Genomic DNA, 17575 nt, shown 5'->3' with positions numbered 1-17575 from the left:
GTTGAAATATAGGGCGGAAAAGGGGGCTGGGGGTTCAGTAGTAAAATTGGGGGTGCAGTAACAGTGGGCTGTGTGGGGTTGGTGGAAAAAGTGGCAGAATGACGAATGAGGGTGTGGGTAGGGGTGATGACATGTGTAGCAGGTGTTGTTACAATGGAAATAAAAGGGGAGGTATGTGTGATAACTGATGATGTTGCTGCAGAATATGAATAAACAATATGAGGATGTTCCATTTGGGTAGTAATCTTGCTAAGGATGGACATGATGGATTCATGCCTAGAGTAAGAAATTTGTTTCTCCTTATCAAATCTGCTATGAATCTGCCCCACCTGTTGTTCTAGATCTGCAGCAGCCATATGAAATCTCTCATTCAGTTGTTGCTGAGTTTCTTGCATTGCATTATCCAAATGAAGATGAGCTAATTTGACAATTTCTTCTATAATATCTTTAGAAGAAAGGTTGGTAGGTTTAGGGGGAGTCATGAGTTTAGGGTAATGAAAGCATCAATGATAGACTATGCTAAGCTAAATTCTAGATCTATGTTGCATAAGCTACATGTCATTGATTTTAAAAAAAATTATTCAAAATGAAGTTATTGAGCGAGTGTACTCGTGGTATAACTCTTCATGTGTAATTTGATCCCTATAAATATAAGCAATTTTACGAAAAAATTTACCCTTTAAAAAAATGTTTAAATGCATTTAAGTTTTATATTCTTTCTAATTTTACCTCTATTTTTTCTTTGAAAATATTTAAAAAAATTAAAATATTAAAAAAATAAAGGTATATTTAGAATAATGACATGTAATAATTATATATTGTTTTTGTTTTTGTTTATATTGGAGACCGGAGCGAGTAGACTGCATAAAAGAATTCACAAATAAGAATACATATATTCCCTTGATTAGTACTCCATCCATCTCACAATATGTGTCCTTTTTCTCATTTTTATTTGTCTCAATTTTTTTTTAATATCAATGTATTATTTATTTTTTTCCATTAACTTACCCCTATTTATTATATTTTAAATTATATAACTACTCTATTACTTATTATTAATGAAATTATTTTATTTAATGAATTTATTTTATCATTAAAATTAAAATCAACACAATTAATCATTATTTTAAAAAAAAAATATTAAAAAAAAGTCTATTGTGAGACAAATGAAAGGGAATATCTATTAAAGAAAAACTTACGACTAAAACTTCTATTTTAATCTCAAATTTAACATCAAACTATTCAAAACCATTCATTAATATAGGGATTAACAAAGACTAACAGAACACAAACTAAAAAGTCCAAACTTATATTTTTATTCTTAAAAATCAAACAACATCTTGAATATCAACAATTTGTGCTTAGACTTCTATGAAAACTCAAATTAACAACACATAACATTTCATAACCATAAACTATTTAAAAGATATTTATGAATTGAGGATCATTTCCCATAGCTTCCAAAACATCATAAGAAAGACAAACTTCAACATCAATACTCCCTTCTTCTTCCCCACAAAACATAGTAATAGTTCCATCACTTTTATTTGCACCCCCACTTCTAACACCCACAGGCTTACCCCAACCAAAATCATTACCATAAACATCAAACCTTGGAGAACTACTTGTTGCCAAAGCCTTAACATTACTAAGCCTTCCTTGAAACAAGCTTGGATTTTTCACCCAATTTTCATAGTTTCTCTTCAAAGTATCACCATTGTATGAACCTATCATCTTGTTCATCTCAAAAGCAACTTTTCCAAACCCTCCTTCAACAAGTAACTCCTTTGCTTTCACTTTTACACCACCAACCTGCAACACATTTCCAAAGTAATTCTCTGACAACTGCGGAACAACTCGGCTTCGAGCATCGATGACTAAAAAATACATGATTTCTTCTTCAAGGTCGATGTTGTGACAACGAATCACAGCTCGCCAGATATGAGTTAAAAGTGCTTGCAGAGAAGATATTTTGTCTGTATTAGCCTCTTCATTAGCCTTTGATTTGAGTTTTGCAATTTTCTCCTTTGTAAAATGAAAAATCCTCTCAAGTGGAAGAGAGTTTTCATCAATTTCAGTATTTTTTAGATTTTCCTCTATTTTAAATGGAAATTTAATGGGAATTTCAATCGAGTCATCGAGAAACCAACGATTAAGCGTAGGGAGTTTCGATGGTTGATCGAAACCACGTGAGATTTCAGACCATGAATTGATGAAATGCCAAAAGGACTTACCGTCCACAACGGCATGATTGATTGAGAAGCCAATGAAGATACCATCAACAAGCTCGGTAACTTGTACAGCAAGCAATGGTTTTGATGTGCCTTCATAGTTTTTGACTTTATTCAATGGAAAAAAAGAGTGAACAATGGGAGGAACATAGTTTGGTTTAAGAGTGTCGGAGACACTTATGTTTTCAGCTTTTGCATGGATAAATAATGCACCAAGGTTGTTGCAAAGGATGAAACACGAGGCGTTGTTGTTGTTGTTGTCGTCGCCGTGATTATCGATGATGAGACGACCTGAGAGAGGTGGGAAGAAAGCAAGAGTTGAGGAAAGTGAGTTTTTGAGATGTTGGATTTGGTTTGATGTGTCGTTTGGGTTTTGAGGATTGTGAAAGAGAAGTCCTTTTTGGTTCATTTCAACTTGGAGAGATGAGAGATCCCATGGGGTTAAATGGATTTTTTGAGGTATGTGAGTTGGTGCTTGAATTGTAGTGGTTGATATGAGTTTGATGGAAGCCATGATTGAATGAAGAATGAGAAATTTTAATTTGTTGTGTGAAGAAGTGTTGGTAGAGGACCATTCTTATAGGTGTTCTTAAAGCTTTTAAGTCAGCAAAGTTGTCTTGGTGTTAAAAATGAAAAAATGGTCAAAAATGGATTTTATTATTTATAAGTAAAATCAATTTTATAAAAATAAAAATGTAAAAAGATTATAAATCTAATAAAGTTCATTTTGGATCAGATTCTTATTAGACACTTTTGTAATATATATGTGAAAAAATTGATATTATTTACTTTTTCTTTATAAGATTTGAATAAGAAAATAATTGCCAAATATGGATACATTTATTACTTTTTAATTTAATTATATTATTTATCTTCTGATTTGTCAAACTCACAAAATTAATCTTCGTCCCTCAATTGTTAAACTTGTTATAATGTTAATTTCGAGTCAAATATACAGAGATGATTCAGTGAAAAAAAATTAAATAACCAGGTTAAAATAAATAAATAAAAAAAAACTAATTTTTTAAAAAATTTATCAAAGGGTCTAGGTTTGGCAGTACAACTTAGAATATGCGCCAAGCTAAATGGCGCATTGGTAAGAAATTAGGGTGAATGCGCCATACCATTGTTAGAACAAGATTTGTTCTGATCAATATTCTTAGTTTTGATGATAACAAGGATATGAATTTTGGATGAGATAATGTGGTACTCTAATACATTGCAATTTCCCTTTCAGGAAATATATAAAGAGTATGCACAAATCAGCGCTCAGAAGCTTTGACTCAGAAGGTTCAGCATGCAACATCAGAACATGGTCTGGCAAGACATCAGAAGATGGTCAAAGCAGAATCAGAACATGGGTCTATGGAAGCATCAGAAGAACTTGAGATCAGAAGCAGAAGCACTGAAGTTCTCATGGTATCACGCTCAGAAGCACTTCAAGGTCAGAAGACAAGAAGATGCTCTGCACCAAGCTGTTTGACTCTGATGATATTCAAACGTTGTATACACAAACATCAGATCAGAAGCAAGTACAAGATGGCAGGTGTCGCGCGCTCGGTTTTTTGCCATACCTCTCGCGGAGAGATACGCGAACTGACTCTTTTTGTTTCTGCTTTTGTGTTTGAAAATCAGAGAGTCGCCACCGACCTTTTATTTTATCCAATTAAGAAAAGGTTTATAAAAGAAACAGAAAAAAGACCTTTAAGAAATTCTGGGTAAGGGGGTAGGTTATACAAAGGGAAGGTGTTAGCACCCTTTGTATCCATGGTTATCCATGGGCTCTTTAATTTGCTTAGCTCACTTGTTTTCAATTGCTTTTAAATGCTCGTATGTGGTTTCAAATACCTTTGTAAATTGAATTTGTAATGATCCTTGTGCGGATGTATACAAAGTGTTTTTATCTTTCAAAAGATGCTTTGGAAAAAAGAGCGTTAACTTCATAATGATCCTTGTTTGGATATATACAAAGTATTGTCTTTTTGAAAGTTTTATTTTTGAAAAAAAAACAATGATATATGAGAGATTTGTTTGTTTTGATTTGAGCAAGCAAATTAGGAGATCTACCCTGAGTTATAAGGTATTTATCCTATTTCCTTTAAAAATCTATCCTTTCACCGGATATAAACAAAAGTTCGATTTTGCATTTGAAATAATAGAATTTGATTTTGATTTTGAAAAGAATGAGAAAGGGATTACCCTAAGAGGTGCAAGTGTGATTGTGTTTGGATTCAGATATTTTATCTTTGAAGTTAGTGATATAACGATTCAATTTTATCTTTGGCATGTACGCAGTTTATATGTGCTGGAATTTAAAATGCGGAAATCTAAAATGCGGAAAGTAAATCTACGCTATTACATCGATTGTGCGGGAAATGTAAACTACGCTATTTACATGAATTTGACAACCTATACATTTATCTAGGAATTTAAATTGCAAGAAATATAAAAGAAATGTTTTTGGATTTTTATGATTGATTTTAATTATAATTAATGCATGATTAATTAAATTAAAATGAGGACAAAAGATGAAAATAAATTTCAAACCTAAAAATTAAGTTCAAAATATGTTCAAAAATGCTTGTTAATTAAATTTAAAACAAAACTAATTTTTTTTGTTTTTTTTTAAATTTGATTTGAAATCTATTAAGTTAATTAATACATAATTATATAAATAATTACACAAATAGTTAAAACTTGAAGAGAAAATTATTCAAAATATGTACAAAATTAGTTTATAATATATAAACAATATTTAATATAAAGAACAAATTTTTTTATGATTTTTGATTGGGTGAAAATAATTAAAAGATAAATATATGCATATTATCTAATTAAGTACACAAAATATTCAAATTATGAAGAAAAATAAAATATTTTTATATCAGAAAATAAAATATTATTTTAGAAACTTAAAAATATTTTTTGTGTATTTTTTGGATTTTTAAAACTATTTTTAATTAATTTAACAAAGAAATTAAAATAAAATAGAAAATAAAAAGATGAATGATGAGGTGTGGTATTTAAATGAGGACCATGGTAAGGATGAGTGTTTTGATGCGTTGGATTGAGAGTTTAATGAGATCAGACGGCCCAGATATTGAGGTCACATGGAAAGATGATGTAAAGCACACATGGGAACCCAGAATTCAAAAACACTGGCGCGCGCGTTCTATCCAATGAGGTGAGGACACCTCATTGTCTTCAACCTCCAGCCAGCACCTTTAATAACGTTTTTGTAATAAAAGCGCTGTAATAGATACCTTCTAAACCTGCAAAATAGCGAATAGGGTCAAACATGAATATAAATTTGGCGCGACATGCCCATTCGATTCGTCTCAATCTACTGAATTCAACCATGCCCTTAATTTGTCCTATTTTTGGTTCTAACGAAAAACCCTAAATTTGAACTAAGAAACCCTAAAATGGTAGTTTCGTGTACAGGCTCCCAAACTTTAATTAAATGTCCAGAAATGATCAGGACATTAAGCTAAGTTCAAATATATGTCTACATCTTGTTAAACATGCCTGAATGATCAGATACGAGTTGGTTTTATTTTGAATAAATCGTGACCTGTAGTGCTTAGTTCAGTGGGTTTCAAGGCTGGGAAATGATTGGAATAGTTTCAGTGATACTTGAGGAAGGTGTTTGAATGTTTAGTTTGTATTGAAACTGACTTGAATTCAAAATTCGAATTTGGAATTTCTTTTAAAAATTTAAGTGATTACAAGTATGGTTACAAGCATAGATTCTCTTCTGAATTCGTGGTCCTCTTCTTTGTGAAGTACTCTAAGCTATTTATAAGCTATGTTGTGCTTAGAATTGAAGCCAAGAAGCCTTTGGTTGCCTTTGTTGAATTCTTGATTTTTTTATATTAAAACCTTTGAATTGTTGACCAAGTCTTGCTTCTCTTCAATGCTCTTGCCTTGTACCTCAATCTTCTTCAGAAAATTAAAGATTCTTGGATGACTCATGCTTAGAAACTAAGCTATCCATTATCCTTCCATTTTCCATTTTCATTTAATCTTAAAATAGGATAAAATTAAACCAAAAATGGATAAAAATGGTGTGGGCCTTGTCTTGGTCGTGGGAGGCCCATAATATCATGGAAAACATGTTTGAACCATGAAAACTTGGCCCCATTTGGAAAAAATACATTTTTGAGCAATGTTGGTTTTATGCATTTTCCCAAAATTTAGCCAACTTCAACAAGGTGTAAATCCCTCAATTTTTGTCATATGAAGGAGATCTTTCACTTTTTGGAAACCTCAAAGAGTCCTCTAACCAATGTCTTTGGTCTCATGTCAAAATAATTTTTGATGCTCCTTGTGTATCCTTTTGAAAAAAGTGTCTTTTTGTTGACTTTGAAAATGACCTGTAATGTCTTGGTTCATATTTTTCAAATGGTGAACCTAATGACCATGGGACCAATTGCATTTGAAATATAATTGAATTTACTTCAAGATGAGCTTTGGTTTGAATTTTTTGGATGAAGGATGAGAGAGTTATGACCACTCAAAGTTCAGTTGAATTTTTAGGAGAAAACCCTAATTTTGAATCTTAGGGTTTTGTTGATTTTTGATCTTTCCTTGATGAATTATGATCATCCAATGATCAAATGATGAATCCTTTGACAAAATATGGATGTTGACAAAAAAATTCATTTTTGACTGTCTGTTGACTTTTTGGTCAAACGGGTCGTCTGTTGACTGTTTGAGCTGCTGACGGTGCGTCTGAGTGAATTGAAGTCTGAAAATTTGTATGATGGTACTTTGAGATATATGGAGGTCCATGAAATCCATTTGAGGTCTCAAAAAATTGTTTCTCCTGAAAAAACAAGAAACCCTAATCAGGGACTGTTTGTGTAGGAGACAGTTAAGCGTACCTGATTTTTGTGCAGTGCTGAGTCTCTGCTAATCATGTGATATTCAGAAGACTTCTAGGACAAAAATCTTGGAATTTTGAAATGCAAAAGTTTGATTTGATTGATGGTACAAAACACGGAGAATTGTACTGTCAGCAGTTTGACTGTCAACTGACTATTCATGCATGTAACAGCTAGAGTGAAAAATCAACAGTCAAAGTTAATTTTCTTTTTGTTGTTTTTGTTTTATGTGAAAGATGAAAGTTTATTTACATGACTTGTTAAAAAACACAGACATAATAAATAATTAATATTTACTGTACGCGAGCAAAATTACCGATAATAACCTTGAAAATCATTTAATGCACAGAAAAAATAAATATTTGACTAGCAGAAAACACACAAAATATTATCTGAATAATTAAGCAACAGTATGACAAATAGTACAACATTTAATACTGACAGTACAAACATTACATAATATAATGAACAGTACGACGAATAAACGGTACATTTAAGAAAATAAGAGATACGACAAACTTTAAGAATGACGATTAATAACCCATGCTATGACCAACAGAAAATAGATGATCGGGAGTGTAACCATCGCAGGTCCACATTTTTCAGGACTATGCAGACAGAAGAAGGACATGATCACCGTAGCAATGGTGATGACCATAAGAAAACATGTTTCCATCCGCTTCGCCATTTTGCCGGGGAGGAAGAGAGAATGGATATGAAGTAGAAATTTGAGAAATGATTTAGAATTTGATGTGAGATTTTATGGAAAAAATGAGAGGTAGTTATAGAATGAAAAGAAGGATAGAGACGTTGGGGAATGAAGTGATTCTGTACAAAAGGAAAATTTGAGTGGAAGTAAGATTTGAAAGAAAGTATATGATAGTGTTGGGAAAAAGAGAGATGTGTAGAATAAAGTTAAGATTTGATTTTTGAAAAAGAGATTTGAAAAGAGATTTTTAAAATAATGGAATATAGTACAAAAGTTAGTGGGAAACAAAAATTAGTAATAATTTACTTGTTTACCAGTACAGTCTGAATCCCGGACTCTGCGCCTGCAAAAGATTTAACTCTGTACCAATTGTGTCAGTACTATTTATATGTAAACAAATATCAAATAAATAGCGTGTGTGATGCAATAAACAGTACTTGGCGTTTGCGTAAGAGTAAATCCAACAGCGAGCCAAAATACTATATAAGAAAAAATTCTAAAAATCAAGTATTCATAAATCAGGATGTGAAAATCCAAGATTATATGAAACTCTTAATTTTTAGATTGAAGTTTTCTTGAAAAAAGATGCGGGCAAATTTTGGGGTATAACAGCAGGCTACGCTGACTGACAAAAGGAACGTTAGAAGCTATTAAAGGCAACGTCAGTAGACACAGCGTAAACAAGGCTCGAGGTAGTTGACAAAAGAGTGAAACATTAAATGCAATGCTGTACGGAATACGCAAAGCATTAAATGCTCCCAACAGTCATCTTCTCAAGTGCCTATAAATATGAAGTTCTGATGAGAAGCAAGGTTACCGATTCTGACGAATTCTACGAATACAAACTTGCTGAAACGCTGTTCAAATCAAAGCTCACAAACTTCATCTTCATAAAAGCTCACTACATTGCTGTTGTAATATATTAGTGAGATTAAGCTTAAACTTTAAGAGAAATATCACTGTTGTGATTATAGCTTTTCAGAAGCATTGTAATACACTTAGAATTGATTACATTAATTTGTAAGTAACTAGAGTGATCAAGTGTGATCAGGATACTCTAGGAAGTCTTAGCTTGTGTCTAAGCAATTGTAACTAGAGTGATCACGTGGTGGTCAGGATACTCTAGAAAGTCTTAGCTTGTGTATAAGCAATTGTTCCTGGAGTGATCAGGTTGTGATCAGGACACTCTAGAAGACTTAGTCGCGGACTAAGTGGAAAACCATTGTAATCTGTTGAGATTAGTGGATTAAATCCTCAGGTGAGGTAAATCACTCCAAGGGGGTGGGCTGGAGTAGTTTAGTTAACAACGAACCAGGATAAAAATAACTGTGCAATTTGTTTTTATCGTTCAAGTTTTTAGACTACACTTATTCAAACCCCCCCTTTCTAAGTGTTTTTCTATCCTTCAATTGGCATCAGAGCGCCGGTTCTAAGGTGCAAGCACTTAACCGTGTTTAGAAAAGATTCAGGAAGAGAAAAATGCTTCAGTAAAAGATGGCTGGTGAAATTCCAACAAACCCACCTGCATCTACATCTGGCTCTGCTGAGCAATATAATGGTAACAATGGTTATACTAGACCACCAGTATTTGATGGTGAAAACTTTGAATACTGGAAAGTTACTTTCTTGGTCTAGATGGTGAACTATGGGATCTTCTGATGGATGGTTACAAACATCCAGTGAAAGCTAGTGGCGTAAGGCTTACAAGGCAAGAAATGGATGATCATCAGAAGAAGCTTTTCAAGAATCATCATAAATGTAGAACTGTTTTGCTGAATGCTATCTCTCATGCTGAGTATGAGAAGATATCTAACAGGGAAACGGCCTATGATATATATGAGTCATTGAAAATGACCCATGAGGGAAATGCTCAAGTCAAGGAGACTAAAGCTCTTGCTCTAATCTAGAGATATGAAGCCTTCAAGATGGAAGATGATGAAAACATTGAGAAGATGTTCTCAAGATTTCAAACGCTAACTGCTGGATTAAGAGTTCTGGATAAAGGCTACACCAAGGCTGATCATGTAAAGAAGATTATCAGAAGCTTACCCAGAAGATGGGGTCTAATGGTAACAGCATTCAAGATTGCAAAGAATCTGAATGAAGTTTCTTTGGAAGAGCTTATCAGTTCCTTGAGAAGCCATGAAATAGAGCTGGACGCAAACGAGCCTAAAAAAAAAGGTAAGTCTATTGCATTAAAATCTAATGTTAAAAAATGCACTAACGCTTTTCAGGCTAAAGAAGAAGATTCTGAAGAATCAGAATCAGAAGAAGAAGATGAACTGTCCATGATCTCCAAAAGGGTAGTTCAGAGGCTTCAGAAGTTCAAATGGATTTGAATGAGGAGAATCTTCTGGTGACAGAAGATCTGACAAGAAGAAGGCTGTCTGCTATGAGTGCAATGAGCCTGGACACTTCAAGAATGAATGTCCAAAACTTCAGAAGGAGAATCCCAAGAAGAAGTTTCATAAGAAGAAAGGTCTTATGGCAACATGGGATGATTCTGAATCAAAATTAGAATCAGACTCTGAAGGAGAGCAAGCCAACTTCGCGCTGATGGCTACAGAAGATGATGGATCAGAATCTACATCAGAATCAGATTCTGAAGAGGTATTTTCTGAACTATCTAGAGAAGAGTTAGTTTCCAGTTTAACAGAACTTCTGGAACTCAAGGCTCATCTTAGTATCAAATACAAAAAGCTGAAGAAGCAGTTTGAATTTGAAACTAAGAAGCTGGAAGTGGAAAATTCTGAACTGAAGGAAAAAGTTTTAAATCTATCCAAAGATAGTGGATCTCCTTCTGAAACAGAAAAATCCATTCAGAGTCTCAATCATATTCTGAAAGAATATGACTCGAGCTTCAGAAAGTTCTTATCTAGAAGTATTGGCAGAAGTCATCTTGCTTCTATGATATATGGTGTTTCTGGAAACAGAAGGTTTGGCTTTGGCTATGAGGGTGATACCTCACATAAATTTGAACCTATTGATGATCTGAAGATCACATACAAGCCATTGTATGATCAGTTCAAATATGGCCATGCACATGATATTAGGCTCACTTCACATGCACAGAGTTTTAACACTGTTCACACCAAGAAGCATGTGACACATCCTAAGAAATATCATGCTGATAAACCTAAAGAATATCATGCTGTTCCTCCTGTTAAATATTATGCTAAACCCAAGTTCAATCAGAACTTGAGGAGAACTAACAAGAAAGGACCCAAGAAATTGTGGGTACCTAAGGAGAAGATAATTTCTGTTGCAGATATCCTTGGCTGCAAAGAAGACAAAGCACAACATGTCATGGTACCTGGACTCTGGGTGCTCGCGACACATGACGGGAAGAAGGTCTACATTCCAAGACCTGGTGCTTAAACCAGGTGGAGAAGTCATGTTTGGAGGAGATCAGAAGGGCAAAATCATTGGCTCTAGAACCATAATTCTTGGTAACTCTCCTTCCATAACTAATGTACTTCTTGTAGAAGGATTAACGCATAACTTACTGTCCATAAGTCAATTAAGTGACAATGGTTATGATATAATCTTCAATCAAAAGTCTTGCAAGGCTGTAAGTCAGAAGGATGGCTCAATCCTATTTACAGGCAAGAGAAAGAACAACATTTATAAGATTGATCTTTCAGATCTTGAGAAGCAGAAGGTGACATGCCTTATGTCTGTTTCTGAAGAGCAATGGGTCTGGCACAGAAGATTAGGACATGCTAGTTTGAGAAAGATTTCTCAAATTAACAAACTAAATCTGGTCAGAGGACTCCCAAATCTGAAATACAAATCAGATGCTCTTTGTGAAGCATGTCAGAAGGGCAAGTTCTCCAAACCTGCATTCAAGTCTAAGAATGTTGTTTCTTCCTCAAGGCCGCTAGAACTCTTGCACATTGATCTGTTTGGCCCAGTCAAAACAGCATCTGTCAGAGGAAAGAAATATGGATTAGTCATCGTAGATGATTATAGCCGCTGGACATGGGTAAAGTTCTTAAAACACAAGGATGAGTCTCATTCAGTGTTCTTTGAATTCTGCACTCAGATCCAATCTGAGAAGGAGTGCAAGATCATTAAGGTCATAAGTGATCATGGTGGCGAATTTGAGAACATATTCTTTGAGGAGTTCTTCAAAGAAAATGGTATTGCCCATGATTTCTCTTGTCCTAGAACTCCACAGCAAAATGGAGTTGTAGAGCGAAAGAATAGGACTCTACAAGAAATGGCCAGAACCATGATCAATGAAACCAATATGGCTAAGCATTTCTGGGCAGAAGCAATAAACACTGCATGTTACATTCAGAATAGAATCTCTATCAGACCTATTCTAAATAAGACTCCTTATGAATTGTGGAAGAACAGAAAGCCCAACATTTCATATTTCCATCCTTTTGGATGTGTATGTTTAATTCTGAATACTAAAGATCATCTTGGTAAGTTTGATTCTAAAGCACAAAAGTGTTTCCTTCTTGGATATTCTGAACGCTCTAAAGGGTACAGAGTATACAATACTGAAACATTGATTGTAGAAGAATCAATCAATATCAGGTTTGATGATAAGCTTGGTCTTGAAAAACCAAAGCAGTTTGAGAATTTTGCAGATTTTGATATTGATATATCATAAGCTGTAGAACCAAGAAGCAAAGCTGTAGAAGCTGGCAGTCTCAGAAGCAATGGATCAGAAGATCAAGTTGCTGCATCTTTAGAGAATCTCAGGATTTCTGAAGAGCCAACAGTCAAAAGATCACCCAGACTTGCATCAGCTCATTCAGAAGATGTGATCCTTGGAAAGAAAGACGATCCCATCAGAACAAGGGCATTCCTTAAGAACAATGCAGACTGTCAATTAGGTCTTGTTTCTTTGATCGAGCCAACTTCTGTTGATCAAGCTCTAGAAGATCCAGACTGGATAATTTCCATGCAAGAAGAACTCAATCAGTTTACAAGGAATGATGTATGGGACTTGGTTCCTAGACCAAAAGGATTTAACATCATCGGCACTAAGTGGGTATTCAGAAACAAGCTAAGCGAGAAGGGAGAAGTGGTAAGAAACAAAGCCAGACTGGTTGCTCAGGGCTATAGTCAGCAAGAAGGGATTGACTACACAGAAACCTTTGCACCAGTGGCCAGGTTAGAATCTATTCGTCTATTAATTTCTTTTGCCACTCAACACAACATCACTCTTTATCAGATGGATGTCAAGAGTGCCTTCTTAAATGGTTATATAGATGAAGAAGTTTATGTCCATCAACCTCCTGGTTTTGAAGACTCCAAGTCTCCAAATCATGTTTTTAAATTAAAGAAATCATTATACGGATTGAAGCAAGCTCCTAGAGCTTGGTATGAACGTTTAAGTTCTTTCCTTCTGGAAAATGGTTTCACTAGAGGAAAAGTGGACACTACTCTTTTTTGTAAAACCTTTAAAAAGGATATTTTAATCTGTCAAATATATGTTGATGATATCATCTTTGGAACATCTAATGCTACACTTGGAAAGGAGTTTGCTGAGTCTATGCAGGCTGAATTTGAAATGAGCATGATGGGAGAACTCAAGTATTTCCTTGGGATTTAAATCAACCAAACTTCTGATGGAACCTATGTTCATCAAACGAAGTATGTGAAAGAACTTCTGAAGAAGTTTAATCTTTCTGAAAGCAAAGAAGCCAAAACTCCTATGCATCTAACATGTGTCCTAGGTAAGGATGAGGTAAGTAAGAAGGTAGATCAGAAGTTGTACAGAGGTATGATTGGATCTCTTCTATACCTAACTGCTTCTAGACCTGACATTCTCTTCAGTGTTTGTTTGTGTGCTAGATTCCAATCAGATCCGAGAGAATCTCATTTAACTGCTGTTAAGAGAATTCTGAGGTATCTGAAAGGTACTACTAATGTTGGTTTAGTTTACAGAAGATCCAAAGAATAAAACTTAGTAGGATTCTGTGATGCTGACTATGCTGGAGATAGAATTGAAAGAAAGAGCACTTCTGGAAGTTGTCAATTTCTTGGAAGTCATCTGATCTCATGGTACAGCAAGAAGCAAGCTATTATTGCCCTCTCAACAACAGAAGCAGAATATGTTGCTGCTGCTGGTTGTAGCACACAAATGCTCTGGATGAGAAGTCAGCTAGAAGATTATCAGATATATGAGAGTAACATTCCTATCTTCTGTGATAATACTTCTGTTATATGTTTATCAAAGAATCCTATCTTACATTCAAAAGCTAAACATATTGAGATTAAACATCATTTCATAAGGGACTATGTTCAGAAGGGTGTTATATCTTTAAACTTTATGGATACAGACCATCAATGGGCTGATATCTTTACAAAACCCCTTGCTGAAGATAGGTTTAAGTTCATTCTGAAGAATATCAGTATGGACTTGTGCCCAGAATGAGAAGATGAGAAGATCTTTGTATGAGTATCTTTTGAAATGTGGTAAGACTAGGCAGCCATAAGAAGTTCTGATACTAATCAATTAGAATCTCTGATTCTGTTATCTCTAACGTGTCATTATCTAAGTTGATTCAGAAGCTCTTTTAAAGCAAAACAGCTATCACCAGTCTCTCTAGAAAATGAACACGTATTCACTATTTCTGGACAAGCATGCGTGCAGTTGAGGGGACGCCTACTTAGATAACTGTGCTAATCACTTCTTTTGTCATAATTATCTCTCCTCACGTCACGTAACATTAAATGCTATCCATCATTTCTTTTTATTTCTTTTCTTTTATATTCTTCAAACGTTTCTTTTTCCCTCTTATATTTCTCTCTCTTGCATTCAGTTTCATCTTTTGCTCTCTCTCTCTCTGCATTCATATCATAAACCCTAGCGGTTTTCACTATCTGCAACGTCACCATGAATCCTTCGTCAAGCTCATTAAATCAAGCAACTGATCATAAACAAAAGATAAAGGCAACCGAAGAATATGAAAACAAACCAAAAAGGACAAGGATCACCTACGATCCTCTCAAGGTGAATCCTTTTGAAGCTATGTTGTCTAGAAACTACTATAGACGTGTGTTTAAACCCCTTGAAGGTATCCCCAATCACCTCCCTCTTCACAGACCTCCACCACCTCTTCCTCTTCATTCATCTCTCTACAACCACCATCATCACCGTCTGATATATTTCCCCCCTCAACCCATCTCACAGATATCTCCTCATCTCTCTCACACCCTTTTCCCACCAGAACACCTAACCTCTACAGCTGTGTGTATCCTGATTCCATATTCACAGTCAACCCTCCAACACCTACCACTCATACCTATCTAGAGCTTTTACACTTAGATGTAAATAGTTGGTTGGAGATTCTGGGTGCTGCATACCTTAACCATCTGGATGAGTCTGCTACCTGCAACCTCTGGGAAGCCTTTTGCCAGGATTTTCTGGTTAGGGCTATGGATGTCCAGAGAAGGATCATGACTGAAGCACCTGGTGCTCGTGGTCTTCTTTTGGAAGCTGGTGAAAGCAGCTATCACCATCTCATCAGGAACAGAAGAGTTCTTGAAGAGAGGATACCTGCAGATGAGATGGAAGAAGGAAATCCCTGCAGAGACATCGTGGTATGGAGACCATGGAATCCAGTGCTGACTGGAGATTTTCAATGGTTGTTTAATTGGTTCAGAATGAACCCTTCTGAAAGCGCTCCTCACATGGTCTTTCCAGAAGTGGTTTATCCTGCAGAAGTTGTTGGTCCAACTCCTCCAACAAACCTAGCAGCTATTCTTCAGGCGTTGGAAGTTGGAGCTTCTGAGTTGCCTGAACCAGAATATGCTGAGGCTGCTTCTGAGTCAGACTCAGATGTTGAGATGGAAGGTGCAGAAGCTGAAGACCTTCCAGAAGATCGCCCTACTGAGATTGCTGTCCCTGTTGGCAGAAGTTCTGGCGCTTCTTCTTCTGGTGAACCCTCAGCTCTGATGAACACTTTGGAAGCTCTACATCAGAATCAAGCCATGCTAGCTTCTCGTTTGGACATGCAAGAAGCAACCAATGCTGAGTTTCGCTCCTTCATGGCAAGGCAAACTGCAAGCACTGACGGGATTCATGACATACTGGCGCAGATTTTGTCTAGGCTAGGGTCTTAGTCTTTGGTCATTGTCGTTTTCTTTCCTTGTTGCATCTGCTTGTTCTGCATATTTTTGTGTACTTTCTCTTTCAAATCAATGAAAAAGTTTAATTCTGTTTCATTCCTATTGTCTTTTGTTTTCTACATCTGAATCTTTTATATTCTTTTTGATGTTATGACAAAAAGGGGGAGAAATATGTGATAAATGATCTGATTTATTTTTATCGGTTGCTAGGAGAAAGGCTCCGCATTTGCTAACAGAACTTGCAAAGTTCTATGGTTTTTGAGTGTTGACTTGCAGGAATTAAAGATCCTCTTCAAGGAGAAGCAAGTCTAAAGAATCAAGCTCTTGGATTCTTGAAGCAAGCTGAGTGCTATGAAGCTTCAGAATCAGAAGCAAGAAGCAAGAATGTTCAGATATTCTGATGATAGAATATGCTCTGAAACATTATGTTTATTTGTTCAGATACATATTATGTGGCTCTGATACATATTATGTGTTCTGAAACATATTCTATGTTTTGACTCATTCATGCTGACTTTTGTCGTTTAGCTTTGTTCTGTAACATTTCAGGATGTAGAGATGCTCTGATGATGCTCTGGTACATTCAACAATGTTCAGATACAATCTAGCATGAAGTGATGTAAGAAGAAATTCAAGCTCTGAAGCTGTCCGATGGAAACAAGAATCAGAAGCTATGAATGTTCTGAAGATCAAAGAAATTCAAGTTCTGAAGCTGTCCGATGGAAGCAAGAATCAGAAGCTGTGAATGTTCTAAAGATCAAAGAAATTCAAGTTCTGAAGCTGTCCGATGGAAGCAAGAATCAGAAGTCATGAATGTTCTGAAGATCAAGCATATGTGAACGTCTCTACTGAAATACTCAGGGAAGTCTTTTATTATTAAAATTCTTCTAGTATTTATTTCAGGGGGAGATTATCTATCTCAGGGGGAGATTATAAATCTCAGGGGGAGACATATTCACATGCTTATGCTTTAGCTGTGTAATTGTCTTTAGCCGTCTGCTCTTTCTGATCGCAAATTCATATCATTTATATATGTTTTTGTCATCATCAAAAAGGGGGAGATTGTTAGAACAAGATTTGTTCTGATCAATATTCTTAGTTTTGATGATAACAAGGATATGAATTTTGGATGAGATAATGTGGTACTCTAATATATTGCAATTTCCCTTTAGGAAATATATAAAGAGTGTGCACAAATCAGCGCTCAGAAGCTTTGACTCAGAAGGTTCAGCATGCAACATCAGAACATGGTCTGGCAAGACATCAGAAGATGGTCAAAGTAGAATCAGAACATGGGTCTATGGAAGCATCAGAAGAACTTGAGATCAGAAGCAGAAGCACTGAAGTTCTCATGGTATCACGCTCATAAGCACTTCAAGGTCAGAAGACAAGAAGATGCTCTGCACCAAGCTGTTTGACTCTGATGATATTCAAACGTTGTATACACAAACATCAGATCAGAAGCAAGTACAAGATGGCAGGCTACGCTGACTGACAAAAGGAACGTTAGAAGCTATTAAAGGCAACGTCAGTAGACACAGCGTAAACAAGGCTCGAGGTAGTTGACAAAAGAGTGAAACATTAAATGCAATGCTGTACGGAATACGCAAAGCATTAAATGCTCCCAACGGTCATCTTCTCAAGTGCCTATAAAT

At 35.4% G+C, this 17575-nt stretch overlaps 1 protein-coding gene across 1 annotated transcript; it reads right to left on the bottom strand.

The window, feature by feature from the left end:
* Nucleotides 1-1416: 1416 nt before the first annotated feature.
* LOC131607504 (uncharacterized acetyltransferase At3g50280-like) lies at nt 1417-2761 on the bottom strand. The gene has a single exon (XM_058879509.1). The coding sequence runs from the start codon at nt 2743-2745 to the stop codon at nt 1420-1422; it is 1326 nt and encodes a 441-aa protein (XP_058735492.1). The 5' UTR covers nt 2746-2761; the 3' UTR covers nt 1417-1419.
* Nucleotides 2762-17575: the final 14814 nt, after the last annotated feature.

The sequence above is a fragment of the Vicia villosa genome, linkage group LG1 (genome assembly GCF_029867415.1).
Source record: "Vicia villosa cultivar HV-30 ecotype Madison, WI linkage group LG1, Vvil1.0, whole genome shotgun sequence".
In the NCBI taxonomy this organism is placed as follows: Eukaryota; Viridiplantae; Streptophyta; class Magnoliopsida; order Fabales; family Fabaceae; genus Vicia; species Vicia villosa.
This window is presented reverse-complemented; position numbering and strand designations above follow the sequence as displayed.

What these genes read in the sequence shown, in the direction of transcription:
- LOC131607504 (XM_058879509.1), bottom strand. Translation starts at nt 2,745, where the DNA reads ATGGCTTCCATCAAACTCATATCAACCACTACAATTCAAGCACCAACT.